The sequence below is a fragment of the Salvelinus alpinus genome, chromosome 6, assembly GCF_045679555.1.
Source record: "Salvelinus alpinus chromosome 6, SLU_Salpinus.1, whole genome shotgun sequence".
Classification (NCBI taxonomy): Eukaryota; Metazoa; Chordata; class Actinopteri; order Salmoniformes; family Salmonidae; genus Salvelinus; species Salvelinus alpinus.
Genome location: NC_092091.1, coordinates 20,229,079 through 20,256,279, shown reverse-complemented (window position 1 = coordinate 20,256,279; position 27,201 = coordinate 20,229,079). Strand labels below are relative to the sequence as shown.

At 45.8% G+C, this 27,201-nt stretch overlaps 1 protein-coding gene across 1 annotated transcript in view; it reads right to left on the bottom strand.

Moving 5' to 3' along the window:
* The window catches only part of LOC139579664 (protein unc-13 homolog A-like), a 97,308-nt gene that overhangs the window by 49,848 nt on the left and 20,259 nt on the right, over positions 1–27,201 (bottom strand). The window contains exons 2-9 of the mRNA XM_071408519.1: positions 23,368–23,397; positions 23,168–23,267; positions 12,761–12,878; positions 8,614–8,737; positions 8,243–8,313; positions 7,889–7,940; positions 5,497–5,526; positions 5,105–5,312 (exon numbers count right to left, since the gene is read on the bottom strand). Coding sequence (XP_071264620.1) covers positions 5,105–5,312; positions 5,497–5,526; positions 7,889–7,940; positions 8,243–8,313; positions 8,614–8,737; positions 12,761–12,878; positions 23,168–23,267; positions 23,368–23,397 — 733 coding nt within the window. The remainder of the gene's footprint in view (positions 1–5,104; positions 5,313–5,496; positions 5,527–7,888; positions 7,941–8,242; positions 8,314–8,613; positions 8,738–12,760; positions 12,879–23,167; positions 23,268–23,367; positions 23,398–27,201) is intronic.

Below are 27,201 nucleotides of genomic sequence, written 5' to 3'. Positions count from 1 at the left end.
GAAACACTATAAACACTAAAGAACCAAAGTGGCCCCATAGAGGGCATGTTAAGGGGACATATTGGGATAAGGAGCCAGAGTGGGGATCAGAGGGCATGTTAAGGTGACATATTGGGATAAGGAGCCAGAGTGGGGACCAGAGGGCATGTTAAGGTGACATATTGGGATAAGGAGCCAGAGTGGGGACCAGAAGGCATGTTAAGGGGACATATTGGGATAAGGAGCCAGAGTGGGGACCAGAGGGCATGTTAAGGGGACATATTGGGATAAGGAGCCAGAGTGGGGACCAGAGGGCATGTTAACTTCTTTCAGCTAAGGGGCAGAATTTTTATGTTTGGAAAAATAACGTTCCCAAGGTAAACAGACTATTTCTCAGGTCCAGATGCTAGAATATGCATATAGTTGACCGATTAGGATAGAAAACACTCTAAAGTTTCCAAAACTGATTTTGCAGGCGAAAACCTGAGGAAATCCAACCCGGAAGTGCCTTTTATTTGGAAAAATCCCTGTTCTGTTGCCTGCCCCTCCTCCATTTAAAGGGGTATCAACCAGATTCCTTTTCCAATGGCTTCCTCAGGCTGTGACCAGGCTTTAGACATAGTTTCAAATGAGCGAGATTTTTCAAAACGCGCCAGGTGTCCTTTGATTAGTTCCTGCGCGCGAGAGATGTAGCTCGACATTTTCTTTCTCTGTAGTATTGAATAGGTTACCGTCCGGTTGAAATATTATCGATTATGTATGTTAAAAACAACCTGAGGCTTGATTATAAAAAACGTTTGACATGTTTCTACGAACATTACGGATACTTTTTGGAATTTTCTTCTGCCTTTCAGGACCGGAACGAGCCTGTGGTTTTCTGAACATAACGCGCAAACCAAATGGCGTTTTTTGGTTATAAAACTAATCTTTATCGAACAAAAATAACATTTATTGTGTAACTGGGAGTCTCGTGAGTGCAAACATCTGAAGATTATCAAAGGTAAGCGATTAATTTTATAGCTTTTCTGACTTTCGTGACCAAGCTAATTTGAGGCTAGCTGTTCTTACTGTTTTGTCTAGTGATTGATAAACTCACAAACGCTTGGATTGCTTTCGCTGTAAAGCATATTTTCAAAATCTGACACGATAGGTGGATTAACAACAAGCTAAGCTGTGTTTTGGTATATTTCACTTGTGATTTCATGATTATAAATATTATTTTTTATTTTATTTTATTTGGCGCTCTGCAATTCAGCGGTTGTTTACGAAAATGATCCCGCTAAAGGGATCCGTGCGGCAAGAAGTTAAGGGGACATATTGGGATAAGGAGCCATAGTGTGGCAGAACAGTTAACCTAAAGTAAGAGGAAAAAGGTAGTGAACCAACCAAGGCAACCCAGACCAAGGGATGGGCTAGTATGTGTTCAGATGCATGAGTGTGAGTGTGGGTTGGGTGGTGTAGTTGTGGGTCTTTATTTCAGTATTTTGAGATATTATTGGTGATTGTACATACACATCTGTATATTCAACAGAGATTCCCAAACACCCAGAGCCAACACAATACACAGCAAAACAAGACGGGAGGCTAACAGCCTTAACAAGTAATGGCACTCATTCAGGTGAGGTGATGTGTGTGTGTGTGAGAGAGAGAGAGAGCGAGAACAGAGGGAGAGAAAATAAGAGTGGAGAGATAAAGAGAGACAGGGGGCCTACACTGGGCTGACAGGAGAGGAGAAACAGCATCTCTTTAGGATATATTTATCGTCTATGATGAATGAGGCTATTAGTGAGTAGGGAAAGAGAATGAGACGCGGCATGAGTTAGAGAGAGAGAGCAGACAGGAACAACACAAACCCCAACACACACACACACACACACACAAGTCCACCCGTTTACACACTATCGATTAGAGCAGTGAAGGTTCAATAATGCATGAGACGGGGGGACAGGAAAACAGAACACCTGAGGAAAGGACACCAACACACACAAACACAAATACACACACGGCATATGCACAAAACCACATACACACTCACAGACAGAATCCTGACCCTCAACCTGCTACTCAATCAAGAAGCGCACACACATGCAAACTCTCTCTCTTTCTCTCTTTGTCGATCTCTTTGTTTCTCTCTCTCTCTCTCTCTCTCACTCACTCACTCACTCACTCACTCACTCACTCACTCACTCACTCACTCACTCACTCACTCACTCACTCACTCACTCACTCACTCACTCACTCACTCACTCACTCACTCACTCACTCACTCACTCACTCATTCACTCACTCTCTCACTCACTCACTCACTCACTCACTCACTCACTCACTCACTCACTCACTCACACACACACACACTCACACACTCACACACTCACACACTCAGGCCTGCTGTCCGACAGAAACCAGCATTTCCCTTATCAAACAGCAGGACAGAAGCACAGTGGCACATACATGAGGACATTTGTCTTCCCCTCTCTGATAGGCTACAATACATTTTGATCAGGCATGACTCCTGCCACCCCACAGCCGGGGTCCTCGGCCAACAGTAGGGCTGGCACTGGCTGGGGGAAAGCCTGAGCTCATCATTACCACAATTTGAACTGAGACCAAATAACAAAGAGGACTTGTCACCAGTGTTGGGATTAGTTACTTTATATTACATATTACTCATTACATTTAACAATAATAACATGTTACTTTACAATATTACTTTGTGTGGAAAGTAACACTTTATATTACAAGTTATATTACCTTGCGTTACTTTTATGAAAATCTCACCGTTTGTTTGACTGTCGGGGTGAGCAAGGTGAGCAACGCTCGCTCTACCAAAGATAGGCTACTTACGAACTCAGGTTTGATCACTAGTTTCTCATTCCATCTGTGGTGCTGCTTTCCTGTGCTAGTCCACAATGGCTGCTCTATTTGGGCTGCTTAATTCACAATATATACTGTAAGCCAAACATCTGTACAGATTTCCTATCTTTTCATTCAAAATCTTTCTCTCGAGTCGCCAGTTCTGGTTATAGACCGCACGTACTGTACATAGACCCATAGAGATGTATAGATGGCACACTTGCCACTAGACAGGAAAACTCTCAATAGAGTACCACATTATGAGTCATAATACCCATAAAACCTAGCGGTCAAACAAGGAAATGGTTGCAATCGTTTTTCCACAATTAATTTTCCCCATAGGGGATTTTAGAAACACTTAAAATAGTCCCTTATGGGAAAAATGAATGGTGGACAAACGATTGGAATCATTTCCCTGTTTGACCACTAGGTCTTTCTCCTCTCACTCGAGGAGTAAATGAGGAAACAAGTTGAGCTCAGATCATGGAAACTAGCACCCGGTAGAGATGATTCTGAAAGTAAAGCACGTGTTTCAACAAGGTAACTGTAACAATATTAACTCATTTGAAAAAGTAACGTTTTACTTAACTCCGTTACTCATAAAAGTTATCTGATTACGTAACACGTTATTTTTGTAACGCATTACCCCCAACACTGCTTGTCACTGTGGCACACCATAGGAGGACGAGGTAATAACAGGCTGCCACTGAGACACAGAGGAAGCAGAGGAGCCACAGCCACACAGAACACACTAACACTTCAACACTGCAACTCACATCAATGTAGCACAACTGTTCCCTTATGTTTCCAAGTTCTTAGATAACAACATACACAACAGAGGAACTCATTCACATTTCACAACAGATGTACGATAGAGAGGGGAGATCATGTGTGTGTGATACCGGTGTGTACACAGTAGTTATTATTAGGTGGAGACAGAATCAAAACGTGTATATATATGTGGTAGCGAGAGCGGGGTCGAACAGCGCACGCATGCAATCACAGCGAGCAAGGAGGACAGGACAGGTCCAGCACTGACATCACAGCGAGACCACGGACGGACTCACAGGCTGGAGCAGGAGGAAGAGGAGGAGGAGGAGGAGGAAGAGGAGGAGGTGCAGAGACCCACCTATCGGAGAGTGAGTGCCTACTGTCTAGAGTGTACTGGCGGCTGGTGTGCCGGCTCGAACCTGAAGCTGAATCGAGATCGCTGTGCCCGTTGGTGGCTGAGTCTAAAGTATCATAGCATCTGGCAGGTTGGGGGGAGACGCAGGAGAGGAGAAGCATCAGTACAGCCCAGCCTGAGGCTTTTCAAAGAAACACAGCAACGTACAAACACCAAACTGAAACACACACTGCCCAGCACACCTACTGCATAAAGATCACTGGCACGATAGATAGATAGATAGATAGTGATTGGTTTTTAGCCATAGTGGACCTTGCAGGTTCATATATCTTAAAACAGAATCACTGCTGATAGAAGCCTTTATGCAATAATGTGGCTGCACCTAGCAATGCATGAGTTTGAGTGAACTTGCGCCTTTGAACAACAGATGAACAGACAAAAAAACACACTTATTTCGATTTTTTGGCAAAACAAGTTTCTTAGTGATCACAGGGGACTGTATTTCAGCCACACACACGCACGCACACATGTACACACACACGATGATCATTGTGACAGGGTGCCAGTGAGGATCTTGACACACGACCTGTATACAATGGGCTGCTCCTTCAGGCTTATATAGTGAGGCCAGAGACAGTGAAGTCACAATGGGACAACAGGTTACCATAAAACATCAGTGTGAATGTGAAATCAAACAAGTCCACAGGGGCATATCTATTCTGTTCTATATCAGTCTGCTTTACTCTGTGAGAATAGAGTGTTGATCTCCAGACGAGACAAAGTCAGTATGGATCCCTTGACTAAGAAGAGGAGGTGAGATCCATGCTGTGTGTGTGTCTCAATAGTCCAGCGTTGTTTCCTTTCCTCGTCTTCTTTCCTTCACCCACACAGATTTCAAAGAGCTGGACAGGGGAAATGTACAACTTATACATTTCACCTACCCTGCATGTTTTTGGATTAGGACAACTGTAGGATAGCAGCTTGTAAAGAAATTACTCAAATGTAATTATAAAATGAAGGAAACAAGGAAAGGAAGGCACTTGGGCTTATTGGGACGAACCCCTTATTGAGACCCTGAGGACTGAGTAAACCAGATAATGAACCAGATAAGGAGGACAGGACAGCAGAGAGGTTAGGTTAGGTTACCTGCTGGCTCTATGGTTGTCATAGTCCAGCTCTTGGATGGAGCCGTTGTAGGAGATGTGCGAGGAGTTGCGCTGGTCTCTCAGGATGGGGTTCTGGTGCATGGAGGTGTTGGGCTGAGACGTGGTGTAGAAGGGAGGGGGGATGCTGTTACTGGTCTCACTGCGGTAGTCACTATCTCTGTCGTCCATCGCACTGTCTGGGTCCTCATCTACACACACAGGAAATGGTTGAAATATTATGATTATTATAGGGGCTAGGTTCATTACCCAGGATGCTAGTGAGTGTTTGGTGACTAGTTCTAAAAACCTGCCAGTACAGGCCTACAGTACCAAGGCCAAAGCAGATACATCACATTTATAGTGTTAACTGTGTGAAAAGCTATAAAAACTCACTTTGCTGGTTTCCCCACAGACTCCAGTTACCTACAGGGACAGGGAGTAAGAAGTTATCACAATGTTGATTTGGGCCTGAGCTATGAACTTCAGGTTAAAGAATGTACAACTGTATGACCAGGAAATAAACCAGTCAGGGTGAGGGTACTGAACCCCCGGGAACCAATCTGATTGCTGGGTAAAACCCAGAGTGGAGCTGGAGACGGAGCAGGGCAGGGAAGGCAAGATGGCTGACCTTGTGACGGATGGAGGGCCAAGGAGGGTTCAGGGTGTGGTAATTAGCAGAGCACAGTGGGGAGTCAGCCATAACTCTCACCAGCAGAGCTGCCAACCCAGAGCCCCATGACTCACAGCCCATAAGCAGCCACCATCAATACACACTCATTGAAACACAGCACATAGACACGCATGCATGCACATGCACAAGCACTCACACGTACACTGACCAACCTTCATGGCTGGTTGCTCACAAACCGTCTCTCACCCACGCACGCAGTCATGCAAGCACACACGCACACACACACCTACTGACAGACTGAAACACCCACCGCAGCCCAGACTCATCCACAGACGTCTCCGCCCACTCACCTGGGCTGTCATCATCAGACAGACAGGGCTGTGTCTGACAGGGCAGTGTAAGTATGTCAGCACACATCCATCACACAGCTAGCAGCCATAAATCACTGTGTGTGGAGTTGACAATGAGGCAGGCCTGCTGGCTTGATTCATCATGTCAGCTTTTCTCCATCCCTCCATAAGCCTGCCTGCGGACAAGCTTAACACCTTCTTCACCCACTTTGAGGATAGTACAGTGCCACCAACGCGGCCCGCTACCAAGGACTGTGGGCTCTCCTTCTCCGTTGCCGACGTGAGTAAGACATTTAAGCGTGTTAACCCTCGCATGGCTGCCGGCCCAGACGGCATCCCTTGCCGCGTCCTCAGAGCATGTGCAGACCAGCTGGCTGGCGTGTTTACGGACATATTCAATCTCTCCCTATCCCAGTCTGCTGTCCTCACTTGCTTCAAGATGTCCACAATTGTTCCTGTACCCAAGAAAGTAAAGGTAACTGAACTAAATGACTATCGCCCCGTAGCACTCACTTCTGTCATCATGAAGTGCTTTGAGAGGCTAGTTAAGGGTCATATCACCTCTACCTTACCTGACACCCGGGACGCACTTCAATTTGCTTACCGCCCTCGGCGTACACATCACTTTTCGGCGTACACATCACTGACGAACTGAAATGGTCCACCCACACAGACAGTGTAGTGAAGACGCAACAGCGCCTCTTCAACCTTATGAAGCTGAAGAAATTTGTCTTGGCCCCTAAAATCCTCACAAACTTTTACAGATGCACAATTGAGAGCATCCTGTCGGGCTGTATCACCGCCTGGTACGGCAACTGCACCATCCACAACCGCAAGGCTCTCCAGAGGGTGGTGCGGTCTGTCCAATACATCACCGGGGCAAGCTACCTGCTCTCCAGGACACCTACAGCCCCCAATGTCACAGGAAGGCCAAAAAGATCATCACGGACATCAACCAACCGAGCCACGGCATGTTCACCGCGCTATCATCCAGAAGACAAGGTCAGTGCAGGTGCATCAAGAGACTGAAAAACAGCTTCTATCTCAAGGCCATCAGACTGTTAACTAGCCATCACTAGGCGGCTTCCACCCGGTTATGCAACCCTGCACCTTAGAGGCTGCTGTCCTTTATACATAGACTTGGAATCACTGGCCACTTAATAATGGAACACTAGTCACTCTAATAATGTTTAAACAATGTTTACATACTGCTTTATTCATCTCATATGTATATACTCTATTCTATTCTACTGTAGTTTAGTCAATGCCACTCCGACGTTGCTCAATCTAATATTTATATATTTCTTAATTCCATTCTTTTACTTTTAGATTTGTGTGTATTGTTGTGAATTGTTAGACACTACTGCATTGTTGGAGCTAGGAACACAAGCATTTCTCTACACCAGCAATAACATCTGCTAAATATGTGTATGTGACCAATAAAATATGATTCGATTTTTGATTTGATTCGCTGCTTCCCCTCAAATCAGGAGGTGGAGAGTGAAGAAGAAGGGGAGAGGGAGGAATAAAGTGAAGTGGAGGAAGAGGAGGATGAGGAAGAAGAGGAAGGGGTGGAGAAAAAGGAAGAAGAGGAGGAATAAAGTGAAAATGAGAAGAATGAGGATGAAGGGGAGGATAGCAAAGAGGAAGAGTGAAGAGACAGAGGAGAGTGAGAAGGAGGAAGAAGAGTGCCATGAAGAAAGTAAAAAGAAGAAGGGAGGATGAAAGGGAGGAGGATACTGTATTAAAGAGGGGAGAAGGAGACTGAAGAGGATACAGGCAGTATCAAGTGTCTACTACTCACAGCATTGTGTTGATGGTGCTTGAAGTGGTCTCTCCTCTTCCTGGTATGTGTACTGTAACACACACACACACACACACACACACACACACACACACACACACACACACACACACACACACACACACACACACACACACACACACACACACACACCACACACACACACACACACACACCACACACACACACACACACACACACACACACACACACACACACACACACACACACAAGGTCTACATCATATTTAATGCATCGAGTAAGTTATGACTTTTGCAATTACTGATAGCCCTGCCTTGTGGCGGGTAAGATGTAAGCACAAAGAGAGGAGAGGAGGAAGAAGAAATGCCTTACGCCCTGGTCCCTCATGGAGTTGAGCTGCTCCAGTTTCTTGGCCCAGTATTGAGCCTCATCCTCTGGAATGTCTGAAGCAGAAAGACCCATTTACTGGTCAGTCACTTAGGACAGACAATCGTATATGCACAGGCATACGTGGGCATGCACATGCATACACACACACATGCACGCACAGATGCACACACAATGCTCTAATGGTTCCAAATGATTGCAATATACTTTGACAGTCATAGGCTTCCCTTGTCCGTGAGTATATTCAGATATAATGATGTAGATATACTGTAGGTAATAATAAGGAGATAGGGTTATAGTTCACTTTCAAGGCACATTAGAGAGCACATTTGACATGAGTGAGAGTGTCATCTGACCTAATGGCAGTTCAAATCGGCTGTCCAGCAGCACGCGGTGGAAGGTGGGGTCTTTGGTGCCTGTGATCTCATTCTCAGCCATGATGACCTGGGAGTCTAGGGTCAGCCACTGCCCCGGCCCCTCCTACCACACACACACACACACACACACACACGGACTGTTACTGTACAGGGCTAGGATGATGCTAAAAATAGCCCTAGCTAAAGTCTTTTGGAGGCGGGGGAGATACATCCTGTAACAACATTTTCCCCTGGTGGCACTGGTGCCACTAACTTTTTCAGTTGGTGGCACCAGCCCATGATTTGGTGGCACCCCGCAGCGTCACACAATAGAATACACTTGAACCATCATCTTATAAAGTAATTATAAATTAATTCACAATGCTTTATTAAGAAGTGTAATAGACCACTGAGAAGATATTCAATAAATAGGTTGTTAAATCTAACATGTATACGCAGGAACTATTTTGATAGGCAACCTTATCCAGTGGTTGCCATGAATTCTGGGTTGACAATTAGGCTTTTCATTTACTGTCATAATAGGTCTCCATAATTTTCATATTTTTTGTTCAATAGGGATGAATTTGCCTTCACCTTTACGTGCATGGCTGACAGCCATGGGATATCAGGCTGTATACCACAGGTATGACAAAACAATTATTTTTACTGCTCTAAAACCCTCACAAACTTTTACACATGCGCAATTGAGAGCATCCTGTCGGGCTGTATCACCGCCTGGTACGGCAACTGCGCCGCCCTCAGCCGCAGGGCTCTCCAGGAGAGTGGTGCGGTCTGCACAATAGGCCTGCCCTAGGACCATGCCTCAGGACTACCTGGCATGATGACTCCTTGCTGTCCCCAATCAACCTGGCCGTGCTGCTGCTCCAGTTTCAACTGTTCTGCCTGCGGCTATGGAACCCTGACCTGTTCACCGGACGTGCTACCTGTCTCAGACCTGCTGTTTTCAACTCTCTAGAGACAGCAGGAGCGGTAGAGATACTCTTAATCATCGGCTATGAAAAGCCAACTGACATTTACTCCTGAGGTGCTGACTTGCTTCACCCTCGACAACTACTGTGATTATTATTATTTGACCATGCTGGTCATCTATGAACATTTGAACATCTTGGCCATGTTCTGTTATAATCTCCACCCGGCACAGCCAGAAGAGGACTGGCCACCCCTCATAGTCTGGTTCCTCTCTAGGTTTCTTCCTAGGTTTTGGCCTTTCTAGGGAGTTTTTCCTAGCCACCGTGCTTCTACATCTGCTTCTATCAGCCGATGTAAGAAGGGCTTTATCAATACATTTGATTTGATTTGATACATCACCGGGGGCAAACTACCTGCCCTCCGGGACACCTACACCACCCGATGTCACAGGAAGGGCAAAAAGATCATCAAGGACAACAACCACCCGAGCCACTGCCTGCTCACCCCGCTACCATCCAGAAGGCAAGGTCAGTACAGGTGCAACAAAGCTGGGACTGAAAAATTGCTTCTATCTCAAGGCCATCAGACTGTTAAACAGCCATCAATGACACAGAGAGGCTGCTGCCTATATACAGACTTGAAATCATTGTCCACTCTAACAAATGGATCACTAGTCACTTTATTAATGCCACTTTAATAATGATGTTTACATATCTTGCATTACTCATCCCATATGTATATACTGTATTTTATATATATATACTGTATTACCATCTATTGCAACTTGCCTAGGCTTGCTCATCCATATATTTATATGTACATATTATATTATTCCATCCCTTTACTTAGATTTGTGTGTATTAGGTATTGTCACGATCGTCGTGGTAATCATACTCGGACCAAGGCGCAGCGTACGTAAAGTTCCACATGTTTATTAATTGAAACTCACAAAAACAATAAAGAGCAACGAAACGTGACGTTCTGTAGAGCTCACAGGCATCAACACAAAAACAAGATCCCACAAAAACCAGTGGGGAAATGGCTGCCTAAATATGATCCCCAATCAGAGACAACGATAAACAGCTGCCTCTGATTGGGAACCATACCAGGCCAACATAGAAATAAATGCACTAGATCACCCACCTTAGTCACACCCCGACCTCACCAAAATAGAGAATAAAAAGGCTCTCTATGGTCAGGGCGTGACAGTACCCCCCCTCAAAGGTGCGGACTCCGGCCGCAAAACCTGACTCTATAGGGGAGGGTCCGGGTGGGCGTCTAGCGTTGGTGGCTGCTCCGGTGTAGGGCGAAGTACCCACTCCGCTCGTGGATTCGCCAGCATCGGTGGCGGCTCTGGTGCGGGACTTTGCCCCCACCCAGACAACAGGTCCGGCCATGGAGCCGGGTAGAACGCTGTGCCCGGACTGGGCATCGGCGCAGAGGAGGGCCCCAGCCATGGAGCTGGGTTGTACGCCGCACCCGGACTGGGCACCGGCGCCAAAGAAGACTCCGGCCATGTAGCTGAGTTGACCGCCGTGCCTGGACTGGGCACCGGCGCAGAGCAAGGCTCCTGCCATGGAGCGGGACTGGACGCCGTGCCTGGACTGGACATTGGCGCAGAGGAAGGCTCCTCCCATGGAGCGAGACTGGATGCCGTGCCTGGACTGGACATCGGCGCAGAGGAAGGCTCTTGCCATGGAGCTGGACTGGACGCCGTGCCTGGACTGGGCACCGGCGCAGAGGAAGGGCTCCTGCCCTGGAGCTGGACTGGACGCCGTGCTCGGACTGGGCATCGGCGCAGAGGTAGGCTCCTGCCCTGGAGCTGGAGGTTCCGGACCGTGGACCGTCGCAGGAGGTTCCGGACCGTGGACCGTCGCAGGAGGTTCCGGACCGTGGACCGTCGCAGGAGGTTCCGGACCGTGGACCGTCTCAGGAGGTTCCGGACCGTGGACCGTCTCAGGAGGTTCCGGACCGTGAAACGTCGCCGGAAGCTCTGGACTGGGAACCGTCGCCGGAAGCTCTGGACTGGGACCTGTCACCGGAAGGTCTGGACTGGGGCTCGTCGCAGGAAGCCTGGTGCATGGGGCTGGCATTGGTGGTACCGGACTGGCAACACGCACCTCAGGGCGAGCGCGAGGAGCAGGCACAGGACGTACCGGACTGGGGAGGCGCTCTGGAGGCCTGATGCGTGGGGGCGGTACAGGTGGCACCGGACTGGTGACACGCACCTCAGGGCGAGTGCGGGGAGCAGGCACAGGACGTACCTGACTGGGAAGGCGCACATGAGAGAGAGTGCGAGGAGCAGGCACAGGACGTACCGAACTGAGGAGGCGCACTGGAGACCTGGTGCGTAGAGCTGGCACAGATGGTGCCAGAACGATGACACACTTCGCACAGCGAGTGCGGGGAGCTGGCACAGGACGTACTGGGCTGTGTATGCACACTGGAGACCTGGTGCGTAGAACCGGCACAAGTTGTACCGGAACGGTGACACACACTTCAGGGCGAGTGCGTGGAGAAGACACAGGACGTACCGGACTGGGGAGGCGCACTGGAGGGCAGATGCGTGAAACTGGTGCAGATGACACCGGACTGGTGTCACGCTCCTCAGCAGCACTCTCATCGCCACCACCTCTCTACGGAATCTTTCGTCAAGTTCCTCCTTCGACTCCCTGACGGTCTCTGGCTCATTCCTCGGCTCGGCCGACCACCCCGTGTCCCCCCCCAAAAAAATAAAAAGGCTCTCTATGGTCAGGGCGTGACAGGTATCTGTTGTGGAATTGTTAGATGACTTGTTGATATTGCTGCACTGTCTGAACTAAAAGCACAAGCATTTTGCTACACTCGCAATAACATCTGCTAACCATGTGACCAATACAATTGGATTTGGATTTGAGTAAAGGGTCTTTATACTTACGTAAATGTAATATTTCCGTTTTTAATTTTAATAAATGTGCTAAAATTGTGTGCAAAATGTAAATAAATGGTCACAGTCTGGAGCCCTGCCTTAAACTCCTTTCATTCCTGATATGAATTGTGTTCCACCTTAAACACTTTGAAATGCCGTGACAACAAACAGTATCAGTCTAGTGTTGTGATGTACTTGTGTCTGAGCCTCAGATGTGCTGCTTGTAAAACACCTTGTACACCCAGGAGGGTGAGGTGTGGTGGGGGAGGAGAGGGGGGCGCCAGGGGGGGCATGGTGGGTATACCGTACCTCATCAGACTGGCGGATGTTTTCCAAGGGGATCCACAAGGTGCCCACCATGGTGTCCCAGATTAACCCTTTGTTCCACACCTCCACTGTCAGCCCCAGATCCAGCCTGTTGATCTCACTGCAGAGAGAGAGAGAGAGAGAGAGAGAGAGAGAGAGAGAGAGAGAGAGAGAGAGAGAGAGAGGAGTTATGAGAAAGAACAAGAGACGTGATGAGATGAGGAAATGAAACAATATAACCCATCTCAAAAATAAATGAATTTTACAGCGCCTTCAGAAAGTATTCACACCCCATAATGTAAAAGTCTAAGTTTTTAGAAATGTTATAAAAATTTATAAAAAATGAAAAGCTGAAATGTCTTGAGTCAATAAGTATTCAACCCCTTTGTTATGTCAAGCCTAAATAAGTTCAGAAGTAAAAATGTGCTTAACAAATCACATTATAACTTCCATAGACTCACCCTGTGTGCAATAACAGTGTTTAAAATCATTTTTTAATGACTATCTCATCTCTTTACCACACATCCAACTATCTGTAAGGTCCCTCAGTCAAGCAGTGAATTTCAAACACAGATTCAACCACAAAAACCAGGGAGGTTTTCCAATGCTTCGCAAAGAAGGGCGCCTATTGATAGATGGGAGGAATAAAAGCAGACATTGAATATGCCTTTGTGCATGGTGAAGTTATTAATTACACTTTGGATGGTGTATCAACACACCCAGTCACTACATGTGTCACATTCGTTGAAATGAGCAGAGCAAGATGCAGCGTGGTATGTTTCCATCCTTCATTTTGGAATAGAAAACTTAAAGAACAAAAATAACAAAAATAACAAAACGAACAAACGAAACGTGAAGCTGGATAGTTCCTGGTGGACTGGGAACTGTCGCCGGAAGCTCTGGACTGTGGAGGCGCACTGGAGGCCTGATGCGTGGGACAGGTGGCACCGGGCTGATCAAATCAAATCAAATCCGTCCTGTTTGGCCCTGTCCTGGGGTATCATCGGATGGGGCCACAGTTTCTCCTGAACCCTTCTGTCTCAGCTTCCAGTATTTATGCTGCAGTAGTTTATGTGTCGGGGGGCTAGGGTCAGTTTGTTATATCTGTAGTACTTCTCCTGTCTTATCCGGTGTCCTGTGTGAATTTAAGTATGCTCTCTCTAATTCTCTCTTTCTCTCTTTCTTTCTCTCTCTCGGAGGACCTGAGTCCTAGGGCCATGCCTCAGGACTACCTGACATGATGACTCCTTGCTGTCCCCAGTTCACCTGGCCGTGCTGCTGCTCCAGTTTCAACTGTTCTGCCTGCGGCTATGGAACCCTGACCACCGTGCTTCTACACCTGCATTGCTTGCTGTTTGGGGTTTTAGGCTGGGTTTCTGTACAGGACTTTGAGATATCAGCTGATGTAAGAAGGGCTATATAAATAAATTTGATTTGATTTGGCACCGGGCTGATGACACGCACCTCAGTGCGAGTACGGGGAGGAGGCACAGGACGTACCTGACTGGGGACACGCACTTCAGTGAGAATGCGAGGAGCAGGAACAGGACGTACCTGACTGGGAAGGCGCATTTGAGGGAGAGTGCAAGGAGCAGGCACAGGCACGGGACGTACTGGGCTGTGGAGGCGCACTGGAGACCTGGTGCGTAGAGCTGGCACAGATGGTGCCGGAACGATGACACACTCCGCACGGTGAGTGCGGGGAGCTAGCACAGGACGTACTGGTCTGTGGAAACGCGCACATGAGACCTGGTGCGTAGAACCAGCCCACATGGTACAGGACAAATGACACGCTCCTCAGGACGAGTATAGGAAGCTGGCACAGGTGGCATCAGACGGCTAACACGCTCCTCAGGACGAATGCCGTGTATACTACGCTAAACCAATAGCTCTCTCGCTTCACTCTCCTCCAATTTGTCCAACAACTCCTCGAAGGTCTCTAACTCTCCCCTCCGTTCACTCTCCTCCAATTTGTCCAATAACTCCTCGGTCTCTGACTCACACCTCAACTTCGCCGACCACCCCGTGTGCCCCCCCAAAAAAATATTTTGAGGCTGCTTCTTTGGCTTGCGTCGTGGCCGCAAACCCCAGCGTTGTCGCTGTCCTTCCTTCAAAGGGGAAATGGCTGCCTAAATATGATCCCCAATCAGAGACAACGATAAACAGCTGCCTCTGATTGGGAATCATACCAGGCCAACATAGATATATAATTACCTAGATGACCCACCCTAGTCATACCCCGACCTAACCAATATAGAGAATAACAGGCTCTCTATGGTCAGGGCTTGACAGCCTTATTCTAAAATGGATTAACAAAAAAAATCCTCAGCAATCTACACACAATACCCCATAATGACAATGCGAAAACAGTTTTTACATTTTTATTTCTCCCTCCCCCCAAAAATGATTGAAATACCTTATTTACATACGTTTTCAGACTATGAGACTCGAAATTGAGCTCAGGTGCATACTTTTTCCACTGATCGTCATTGAGATGTTTCTACAACTTCAATGGAGTCAACTTCAATGGAGTCCACTTGTGGTAAACTCAATTGATTAGACATGATTTGGAAAGGCACACACCTGTATATATGTCAGAGCAAAAACCAAGCCATGAAGTCAAAGGAATTGTCCATAGAGCTCCGAGACACGATTGTGTCGAGGCACAGATCTGGGGAAGGGTACCCAAAACATTTCTGCAGCATTGAAGGTCCCCAAGAACACAGTGGCCTCCATAATTCTTAAATGGAAGAAGTTTGGAACCACCAAGACTCTTCCTAAAGCTGGCCGCCCGGCCAAACTGAGCAATCGGGGGAGAAGGGCCTTGGTCAGGGAGGTGACCAAGAACCCGATGGTAACTCTGGAAGAGCTCTAGAGTTCCTCTGTGGAGATGGGAATACCTTCCAAAAAGACAATCATCTCTGCAGCACTCCACCAATCAGGCCTTGGCCACTTATGGTAGAGTGGCCAGACGGAAACCACACCTCAGTAAAAGGCACATGACAGCCCGCATTGAGTTTGCCGAAAGGCCCCTAAAGACTCTTATACCATGAGAAACAAGATTCTCTGGTCTGTGAACCCAAGCTTGAATTCTTTGGCCTGAATGTCAAGCGTCACTTCTGGAGGAAACCTGGCACTATCCCTACGGTGAAGCATGGTGGTAGCAGCATCATGCTGTGGGGATGTTTTTCAGCAGCAGGAACTGGGAGACTAGTCAAATCAAATCAAACTGTATTTGTCACATGCGCCGAATACAACAAGTGTAGAGCTTACCGTGAAATGCTCACTTACAAGCCCTTAACCAACAGTGCAGTTCAGGAAGAGTTAAGAAAATATTTACAAAAAAACGAAAGTAAAAAATAATAAAAAGTAACACAATACAATAACAAGGCTATATACAGGGGGTACCGGTACAGAGTCAATGTGAGGGGGGTACAGGTTAGTCGAGGTAATTTGTACATGTAGGTAGGGGTGACTGTGCAGAGATAATAAACCACAAGTAGCAGCAGTGTAAAAAGAAAGGGTGGCCATTTGATTAATTCTTCTGTAGTCATTGTTAAGGAGCCTTTTCGTCCTAGACTTGGCGCTCCGGTACCACTTGCCGTGCGGTAGCAGAGAAAACAGTCTATGACTTGGGTGACTGGAGTCTCTGACAATTTTTTGGGCTTTCCTCTTCCTGAATGGCAGGAAGCTTGGCCCCAGTGATGTACTGGTCCGTACGCACTACCCTCTGAGCAATTGCCATACCAGTCGGTGAAGCAACCTGTCAAGATGCTCTCGATGGTGCAGCTATAGAACTTTTTGAGGATCTGAGGATCCATGCCAAATCTTTTCAGTCTCCTGAGCGGAAAAGGTGTTGTCGTGCCCTTTTCACGACTGTCTTGGTGTGTTTGGATCATGATAGTTCATTGGTGATGTGGACACCAAGGAACTTGAAACTCTCAACCCGCTCCACTACAGCCCCGTCAATATTAATGGGGGCCTGTTCGGCCCGCCTTTTCCTGTAGTTCATGATCAGCTTCCTTGACTTGCTCACATTGAGGGAGAGGTTGTTGTCCTACACCACACTGCCAGGTCTCTGACCTCCTCCCTATAGGCCGTCTCATCGTTGTCGCTGATCAGGCCTACCACTGTTGTGTCGTCAGAAAACTTAATGAGTTGTGTTTGGCTGAACAGAGAGTACAGGAGTACACACCCCTGAGGGGCCCCAGTGTTGAGGATCAGCGTGGCAGACGTGTTGTTGCAGGGGGAGGTGTTTAGTCCCAGGGTTCTTAGCTTATTGATGATCTTCGTGGAAACTACGGTGTTGAACGCTGAGCTGTATTCAATGAACAGCATTCTCACACGGTGTTCCTTTTGTCCAGGTGGGAAAGGGCAGTGTGTAGTGCGATGGAGATTGCGTCATCTGTGGATCTGTTGGGGCGGTGTGCGAATTGGAGTGGGTCTAGGGTATCCAGCAGGATGCTGTTGATGTGAGCCATGGCCAGCCATTCAAAGCACTTCATGGCTACCGACGTGAGTGCTATGGGGGGGGTATTCATCTAGGCAGGTTACCTTCGCTTCCTTGGGCACAGCGACTATGGTGGTCTGCTTGAAACATGTAGCTATTACAGATTCGGTCAGGGAGTGGTTGAAAATGTCATTGAAGACACTTGCCAGTTGGTCCACACATGCTTTGAGTACACGTCCTGGTAATCCATCTGGCCCCGTGGCTTTGTGAATGTTGACCTGTTTAAAGGTCTTGCTCACATTGGCTACCGAGAGCGTTATCACACAGTCGTCCAGAACAGCTGGTGCTCTCGTGCATGCTTCAGTGTTGATTGCCTCGAAGCGAGCATAAAAGGCATTTAGCTCGTCTGGTAGGCTCACACCACTGGGTAGCTTGCATCTGGAGTGTCAGAGCCAGTGTAGTAGGATTCAATCTTAATCCTGTATTGACTCTTTGCTTGTTTGATGGTTCATCTGAGGGCATAGCGGGATTTCTTATAAGTGTCCAGATTAATGTCCCACACCTTGAAAGTGGAAGCTCTATCCTTTAGCTCGATGCGGATATTGCCTGTAATCCATGGCTTCTGGTTGGGATATGTACGTATGGTCACTGTGGGGACGACGTCGTCGATGCACTTATTGATGAAGCCGATGACTAAGGTGGTATACTCCTCAATGCCATTGGATGAATCCCGGAACATATTCCAGTCTGTGCAAGCAAAACAGTCCTGTAGCATAGCATCTGTGTCATCTGACCTCTTCCATATTGAGCGAGTCACTGGTACTTCCTGCTTTAGTTTTTGCTTGTAAGCAGGAATCAGGAGGATAGAATTATGGTCAGATTTGCCAAATGGAGGGCAGGGGAGAGCTTTTTATGCATCTCTGTGTGTGGAGTAAAGGTGGTCTAGAGTTTTTTCCTCTGGTTGCACATGTGATGCTGGTAGAAATTAGGTCAAACCGATTTAAGTCCCCGGCCACTAGGAGCGTCGCTTCTGGATGAGCATTTTCTTGTTCGCTTATGTCCTTATAGAGTTGGTTGAGTGCGGTCTTAGTGCCAGCATCGGATTGTGGTGGTAAATAGACGGCTACGAATAATATAGATTAGAACTCTCTTGGTAGATAGTGTGGGCTACAGCTTATCATGAGCAATACCTCGAGATTTCGAGCAATACCTCGAGACTTCTTTAATATTAGACATCGCGCACCAGCTGTTATTGACAAATAGACATACAACCCCACCCCTCGTTTTACCAGATGTAGCTTTTCTGTTCTGCCGGGGCATGGAAAATCCCACCAACTCTATATTATCCATGTCGTCATTCAGCCACGACTTGGTGAAACATAAGATATTACAGTTTTTAATGTCCCGTTGGTAGGATAATCTTGATCGTAGGTCATCGATTTTACATTGGCCAATAGAACAGATGGCAGTGGTAGTTTACTCGCTCGCCTACGAATTCTCAGAAGGCAGCCCGACCTCCGCCCCCTTTTCTTCACGCAAATGACAGTGATTTTGGCCTGTTCCCCGGGAAAGCAGTATATCCTTCGCGTCGGACTCGTCGGACTCATTAAAGGAAAAACTGTCTTCCAGTTCAAGGTGAGTAATCGCTGTTCTGATGTCCAGAAGTTATTTTCGGTCATAAGAGACGGTAGCAGCAACATTATGTACAAAATAAGTAAAAAATAAGTTACAAACAACGTAAAAAAATTGCAAAATAGCACAATTGGTTAGGAACACGTAAAACGTCAGCCATCCTCTCCGGCGCCATTTACACATTTCCATAGTCAGGAAAGATGAATGGAGCAAAGTAGAGAGATCCTTGATGAAAAGCTGCTCCAGAGCACCCAGGACCTCAGACTGGGGCAAAGGTTCACCTTTCTACAGGACTATGACCCTAAGCATACAGCCAAGACAATGCAGAAGTGGCTTCGGGACAAGTCTCTGAATGTCCTTGAGTGGCCCAGCCAGAGCTCGGACTTGAACCCAATCAAACATCTCTGGAGAGACCTGAAAATAGCTGTGCAGCAACGCTCCCCATCCAACCTGACAGAGCTTGAGAGGATCTTCAGAGAAGAATGGGAGAAACTCCCCAAATACAGGTGCGCCATGCTTGTAGCATCATACCTAAGAAGACTCAAAGCTGTAATCACTGCCAAAGGTGCTTCAACAAAGTACTGTGTAAAGGGTCTGAATACTTATGTAAATGTGATATTTCAGTTTTTCTTGTATATATAAATTAGCAAAAATTTATAAAATCCAGTTTTTACTTTTTCATTATGGGGTATTGCGTGTAGATTGATGAGAGAAAGAAAATGTAATCAATTTTAGAATAAGGCTGTAACCTACCAAAATGTGGAAAATATTTTCCAAAAGGCACTGTACATACATATACATACATACATACATGCATAAATAAATAACATATACAGAAAAATGAAACATAAGGCATTTGAACCCAGTCTGGCACAAATAGAAGATTAGTGTGGGAGACAAGCCTATACAAGCTAAATCTTTTTATAATTTAATTATAGGTAGCCCTTTTTCTTTTATTCCAGGCTTTATCTAAATATTCTGCAAATGGAAATCCACATTGGACAAAAAAACTTTTCAGTTTCTCCTCATCGCTCAGCCCCATAATGCCAGGGTATATCTGGTGTGCTTTCTGGAATAAGAGCAAGCGTATATCGTGGTAGAAAGAGCAAAAGAGGATAAAATTAGTTTAATTCTCTATTTCTTTGAGATACAGGCATCCTTCCTAACTCAGTTGCCAGAGAGGAAGGAAATCGCTCAGGGATTTTACCATGAGGTCAATGGTGACATTGAAACAGTTACAGAGTTTTATGGCTGTGATAGGAGAAAACTGAGGATGGATCAACAACATTGTAGTTACTCCACAATAGTAACATAAATGACAGAGTGAACAGAAGGAATCCTTTACAGAACATGCATCCTGTTTGCAATAAGGCATTAAAGTAAAACTGCAAAAAAATTGGAAAATAAATTAACTTTATGTCCTGAATAGTGTTGCAGATTGAATCGGAGGCCACGTGACCACTTAGGGGACGCACAGCCCACTCACAGCGGTGGGAGAGCAGGAGATCCCAGCTCAATGCACTATACGTGTACGGCTCCGAGTTAACTCGAATAAAGAAGGATTTATGTTTTAAAGAACAGTTATTTTCTTTAGTATTTCTTAGACAAGAAGATACACCAAATACAAAGCATTATGTTTGGGGCAAATCCAACACAACACATATTTTCAAGCATGGTGGTTATGCTTGACTATGGAGTGGTGCCAGGAAAATAACCTTTCCTTCAACATCAACAAAACAAAGGAGCTTTAAAATGTTTGTCTAGCAATGATCAACAACCAACTTGACAGAGCTTGAAGAATTAAAAAAAATAATAATGTGCAAATATTGTACAATAAAAGTGTGCAAATGTAAAGGACGTTGCACTGGTTGCTTAGCGAGTACATCTTCTGCTAGCAAGGCAGAGTACACCTCTGCCTTGCTAGCACACATTACCGCCCTCCTGAAGTGTCTTAACAGTTGGCGCCGCGCAAAAAGCTAGCTATTCACTGGAGCAAGTGGGGACACTTCAGGCTGAGGAGTAAGTTTCACACATCCCCATGTGCTACACAAACCTATTAGAGACTTACCCAGAAATACTCAAATCAAATTGTATTGGTCACATACACATATTTAGCAGATGTTATTGCGGGTGTAGCGAAATGCTTGTGTTCCTAGCTCCAACAGTGCAGTAATATCTAACAATTCATAACAATACACGCAAATCTAAAAGTAAAATAATGGAATTAAGAAATATATAAATATTAGGACGAGCAATGTTGGAGTGGCATTGACTAAAATACAGTAGAATAGAACACAGTATATACATATGAAATGAGTAAAGCAGTATGTAAATATTATTTAAAGTGACTTGTGTTTCATTATTAAACTGACCAGTGATTCCATGTCTATGTATATACTATAGGGAAGCAGCCTCTAAGACGCAGGGTTAAATAAACTGGGTGGTAGCCGGCCAAGAATGGCTATTTAACAGTTTGATGGCCTTGAGATAGAAGCTGTTTTTTAGTCTCTCGGTCCCGGCTTTGATGCATCTGTACTGACCTCGCCTTCTGGATGATAGTGGGTGAACAACCCGTGGCTCGTGTGGCTGATGTCTTTTTGGCCTTCCTGTGACATCGGGTGCTGTAGGTGTCCTGGAGGGCAGGCAGTGTGCCTGCGGTGATGCGTTGGGCAGACCGCACCACCCTCTGGAGAGCCCTGCGGTTGCGGGCGGTGCAGTTGCCATACCAGGCGGTGATACAGCCCAACAGGATGCTCTCAATTGTGCATCTGTAAATGTTTGTGAGGGTCTTAGGTGCCAAGCCAAATTTCTTCAGCCTCCTGAGGTTGAAGAGGCGCTGTTGCGCCTTCTTCACCACACTGTCTGTGTGGGTGGACCATTTCAGATCGTCAGTGATGTGTACGCCGAAAAGTGATGTCTACGCTGAGGAACTTGAAGCTTTCCACCTTCTCCACTGCGGTCCTGTCAATGTGGATGGAAGCGTGCTCCCTCTGCTTTTTCCGGAAGTCCACTATCAGCTCCTTCATTTTGTAGACGTTGAGGGAGAGGTTATTTTCCTGGCACCACTCCGCCAGGTCCCTCAAGTATTGAGATAAACTTTTGTTATTGACCAAATACTTATTTTCCACCATAATTTGCAAATAAATTCATTAAAAATCCTACAATGTGATTTTCTTTGTTTTTTTTCTCATTTTGTCTGTCATAGTTTGAGTGTACCTATGATGAAAATTACAGGCCTCTCTCATCTTTTTAAGTGGGAGAACTTGCACAATTGGTGGCTGACTAAATACTTTTTTGCCCCACTGTATATGCACTCTGAGCATCTTCAGTATCCACACAGCTAGATTCAGGATGCATCTCAAACAGCACGCTGTTCCCTACATAGCACACAACTTTTGACCAGAGCCCTGTCGGCCCTGGTCAAAAGCAGTGCCCTATATAGGGATAGGGTGCCATTTAGGATGCACTTTCACTCTACGCTCAACAGCAAGTCAGCCTCTCAAGTGAAACAAATCCTAATTCTAAACACCTGCTTTAATATGAAAACAGATATTTATCTTGAGAGCCCAGGAAGTAATCTCACAAACAGCTGACGTTGGCACTGCATTATGGGCTCCGAGAAAGAGAAAGAACTTAAAGGGGAGAGAGAGGGGGGACGGAGGGGTGTTGACGTTTAGCAGCTTTAGGGATCTAAGAAATGCAGGAGAGAGATAGTGATTATCATCTATTATTCACTCTTCTGCTGTTTCAGGGCAACATCCTGCTCCTATTATCAGTTAAGAAATACTTCCGAAAAATAACTTGGACTTAATAATTTCCCTTGACTGCTGCACAACCAGTGAGAGTGGCTCTGTGGGGCACCTTAGACGTCACTACTTAAAACATTTATTCAGGAGTCCCTGCAGTCCGTGTTACACAACATGTGTGCTCTCTGGTGTTAACACATTAGTGTAACTGCCTGCCTGGCTGGCTGACTGACTGGATGGCGGGCCAGGGCAGCCTTGGGAAGCTCAACAGTAGCATATCTTGCATCTGAGATCAGGCCTCCAGAACCTTCTAGTCTCATCGCTGAGAGAGCACTGAGGACCCAGGGCAGCTCAACGTGTAAACTAGTAAGTATTTCCTATGGGGGAGAGAGAGAGAGAGAGAGAGAGAAAATTAAGAGAAAGGAGAGAAGAGGAATAGGAGGGAAAAGGAAGAGGAGAAAAGATAAAGAGGAGTGGGGGGAAGAGAAGGAGTAAGAAAAGGACTAAGGACAAAGAGGGGGAGAGCCAAGGAAGAAGACTGGGAAGATGAGAAGAAAGAAGGGGAAAAGGAAGAAGACTTACAACATGAAGTCCTGCTCCCAGCATGGCTGGGCACCACGCACAGCGATGGTTGTGCTCTTGACGTTCTGCACTTTCAGCGTCACGTAGGTGTTAAATTTCTCTGTGGAACATCAAGGAATATCAGTCTTATTGTAAAACAAAGCAGTGTTTCTAAGACTTTTAATACTAAATCAAACATGGTCAAACATGTCTCGACTCACCTTGGGCTCCATCGAGTTTGGCTTTCTTCACTGCAAAACAGACAGAGAGAAACAAAGCATGAGCCATACTGTAATGGGTTAAACAAAATGGGGTCAATGGGTCAATCAATCTAGAAATTCAGGTTTCTAAAAACAAACCTACTAATAACCCACACCTCTCTGGACTGAAAAGGTTTTCTGCATAAGACAGCATCACTTTGTGATTTAGATTTGTATTTATAATTTTTTTATGTATTTTTTATTTAACTATTCAAGTCAGTTAAGAACAAATTCTTATTTACAATGACGGCCTACCCTGGCCAAACCCTAATCCGGACGACGCTGGGCCAATTGTGCGCCGCCCTATGGGACTCCCAATCACGGCCGGTTGTAATACAGCCTGAAATCGAACGAGGGTCTGTAGTGACGCCTCTAGCACTGAGATGCAGTGCCTTAGACCGCTGCGCCACTCGGGAGCCCAATATGCAAATCAGCATATGCAAATCATCACATGTGGGGTTTGTGAGTGATTGACAAGACCCTGGCATTTCATAGGAGGAGAAGTAGAATGCACTCCCTCTGATGGCAGAATGCCTGGATCTCAATATCAAAGCCTGCATTAGTCAACAGATGTGGAAGGCTCTCAGCATTATGCTCAGGCGAGAGTGGTTCAGAGAGGTGCGTGCACCAGTGGGGTAGTGTTCTATTTTTTTAGGTGAGGGAGGGCAAAACTGTTTTGTAAATGACGTCATCAAAGTTTGTACCGACAGATGTAGCCTAGAGAATAGCCTATCATTATAGAATATACATAACATGCATCCTCCAATTGTAACGTGCCTATGCCCAGACATGGACTATTCTGCTTTAGCTAACCATCCTAAAATCTTGTTAGAAATTAGGTGTTTTTGGTGTAACAGTAATGTTATAGGCCTACTATGCTATGCTATTATATTCGGTTCTATTATTTAAAATACTAATTCATCTTTATGTGATCTTGCGAGACATTGATTCACCTTTGATCGAACTTTACTAAACTAGCACCATTGTGAGAAGTGATAATCTTCTATTTGTAATAATAATAATAATAAGTGATGAGTAGACCTATTAGGCGTAGGCAACAGATCTTGATGAGATGTCATTTTAAGCGATTGGAGCGTCATTCGGGGTGCTGAAAGGACAGCACCAGGATCATGCAATGACGTTGAACAAATGTGTGGTGCTGAAGGACAGCTTAAGGATAGCTCTGCCGTTCGGTCAGTTCAGGAACAAACAACAATATTTGAGGTAGGCCTATAGCCTAATAGACATACGACTATGTGGTACAGCTATTTGTAGGCTATAGCCTAATGTAAATACAAATACATATATCTTAGTATCATTGCACTGTTTGTGAGATCAGCTTTATTGCTGTAGCTTACACTCTGTATCGTAAATACACTTTTATTTGATTAGCTTGAACACATGGCTACAATATACCCCATTACAGAATAAAAGAAAACAGAGAGGTGAACTATTAATTCATATAATTTATTAGCATAGCTTAAACATGCTACCAAATTAACTGACAAAGTAGTGAACCTAAATCATTACTGCAAAGAATTGAAGGAAGTATTAAAAACAGCCATAAAATCAAGCTTTGGTGTGGTGTATTCATGCATCTCAATAAACTATAACCTAAATGCATTATTACCTCCAACTTGGCCCAATTCACATTTCCAATTTCCTACCCTGACATACCAAGCTAGAACAGGCCCTGCGTCTCAACCAATAGCCAATGTAGGCTAAATACCCCAACCAGGGCTACAGCAACTTCCAGAAAGGGTCAGTCTCCTTGGGCTTTTAGGTGGACACTCTAGTTTGGCTGTCCTCGGCAGAACAGTGTCACTGTAACCAAGTGGTCACATATCGTTCTGGGTTCCACTTTGCAAGAGGGGGTTCGGGGAGTTTTATGAACATCAAGGCAGAGAATTCTTATTTATTTTCAACATTCTGATTGGCCAAAGTGATCAAACCTCCGACGGGTCTCCGCAGTGCACACACGTAGCCTATAGTTCTTCATCGTTCTCACCACTGCCAGACAGAAGACAGAAAAAAACATAATTTACCTACCTCTAGGCTGCTATACATATTTATTTGGTTTTTCATTCTATCGTTTTTCATGAAATTTTAGTGGTAATTAAATATAATTTATTAAAACATCATCAGAATGAATCTTACAGAAATAGTTTTACCAGATCCGTGAATTCTCAAATTGAAAGAAGTGAGGGAGTGCCGCTCCTCCTTGCTCCGGCAGCACTACACCCCTAGTGTGCACGCACAGGTAGTCACAGGTAGGATGAAAGGGGGCAGTGAGGCCGACAGTGAGGAAGCAGGTGACACAATGGAAGCAGGTTTGTTAAGGCAGGGTTTCCCAAACTCGGTAAGCGTTTTATTTTTGGACCCTGGAACTACGCAGCTGATTCAAATAACCAACTAAGGGGGGGTTTAGGAAACCCTGTGTTAAGGTAAAGGTACCACTATCATCTCTTATGGGCTCACTTTAGGCAACCAGGACTTTTTTTATCACGTACTCTGACGTCAACTGGCCCATTCATTATTAATGAATCCCGCGCCCACCCGCCTGCCCTGCCGATGCCAAGCACCCCCATGTTCAGGGCATTAATATTCAAAGGTTTCCATCTAATCCCCACTGAACGCCTCCATTCACTTCATCTCCAAAAGCTGCAGTTAAGAAAAGGAAAAGAAGGAAAGTGGTCCATTTGGAATCCCAGAGTTGGCTCAATGAACCTCAAAGGATTTTCTCTGGGGGCACAGTGGAATGTAACACTGATGCCCGCAAGCAGCGCAGGCGCGGAGAGTGCTAAATATCTACTAACCCATTTTCTATAATTATGGGTTTAACTGGAGCCCTCTGACCTATATGAATAATCCATATCATAACAATTATCACAAGAATGCCTTTTTTATGAAGCCAATTAAGATTTTAGTAGTAACCGAAAGGTTGCAAGATCGAATCCCCGAGCTGACACAGTAAAAATCTGCCGTTTTGCCCCTGAACAAGGCAGTTAACCCACTGTTCCTAGGCCGTCATTCAAAGTAAGAAATTGTTCTTAACTGACTTGCCTAATTAAATAAAGGTTTTAAAAAAGCATCATGACAATAGTGGATATACTTAAAATAGCTCATCCCAACAGACCCTGAGGATGATGTTTGTTTTATCTGAATATCAATCTAACCTGCTAGTCTGCAGGGGAGGAGGAGGAGTTAGACCAGGGGTCGTTAACAGGCAGCGCCGTTTTACAAAGTTTTTAGGACATCTGTATTCCCCCACACACAAAAAAAGATGTGATTGTGTGTTAATGTAATAAAGGTATGAAATTAGTGTTATTTTCAAATACAATCTCTTTTTAGGCTTAGTTGTGGACAATTTGCAGTGTACAAATTATAATTATGTTGCGGACCCCAGACCATTCGCTCTGAGTTAGTTGCCTGAGTTAGAGAATGCACTTAACCAACTTCAGAGCTAAGTCTTTCATGATATCATTACTCAATCTAACAACCTACTTTATCCCCTTTGGTGTGATTCCACGGAACACTGCAAAATACAAACAACAAAAGAGACGTTGAGCTCCATTATTATCCCCCCCCCCCCCCCCCCCCCCGAGGATTCTACTCAGTCATTCTGCCAGCCTGTTCAGCTGTCTATTCCTCAACACCTCCGCCTCAGCCAACCATGTCCCACCCTCCCTCCAACGCAGTGCCCTCCCCATCATTAGCCTTGATTCACTGCCTGGATTTCCCCTTTCTCTCTCACTCCCACGCTCTCCTCCTGCCATGTGGTGTGTGTATACCATC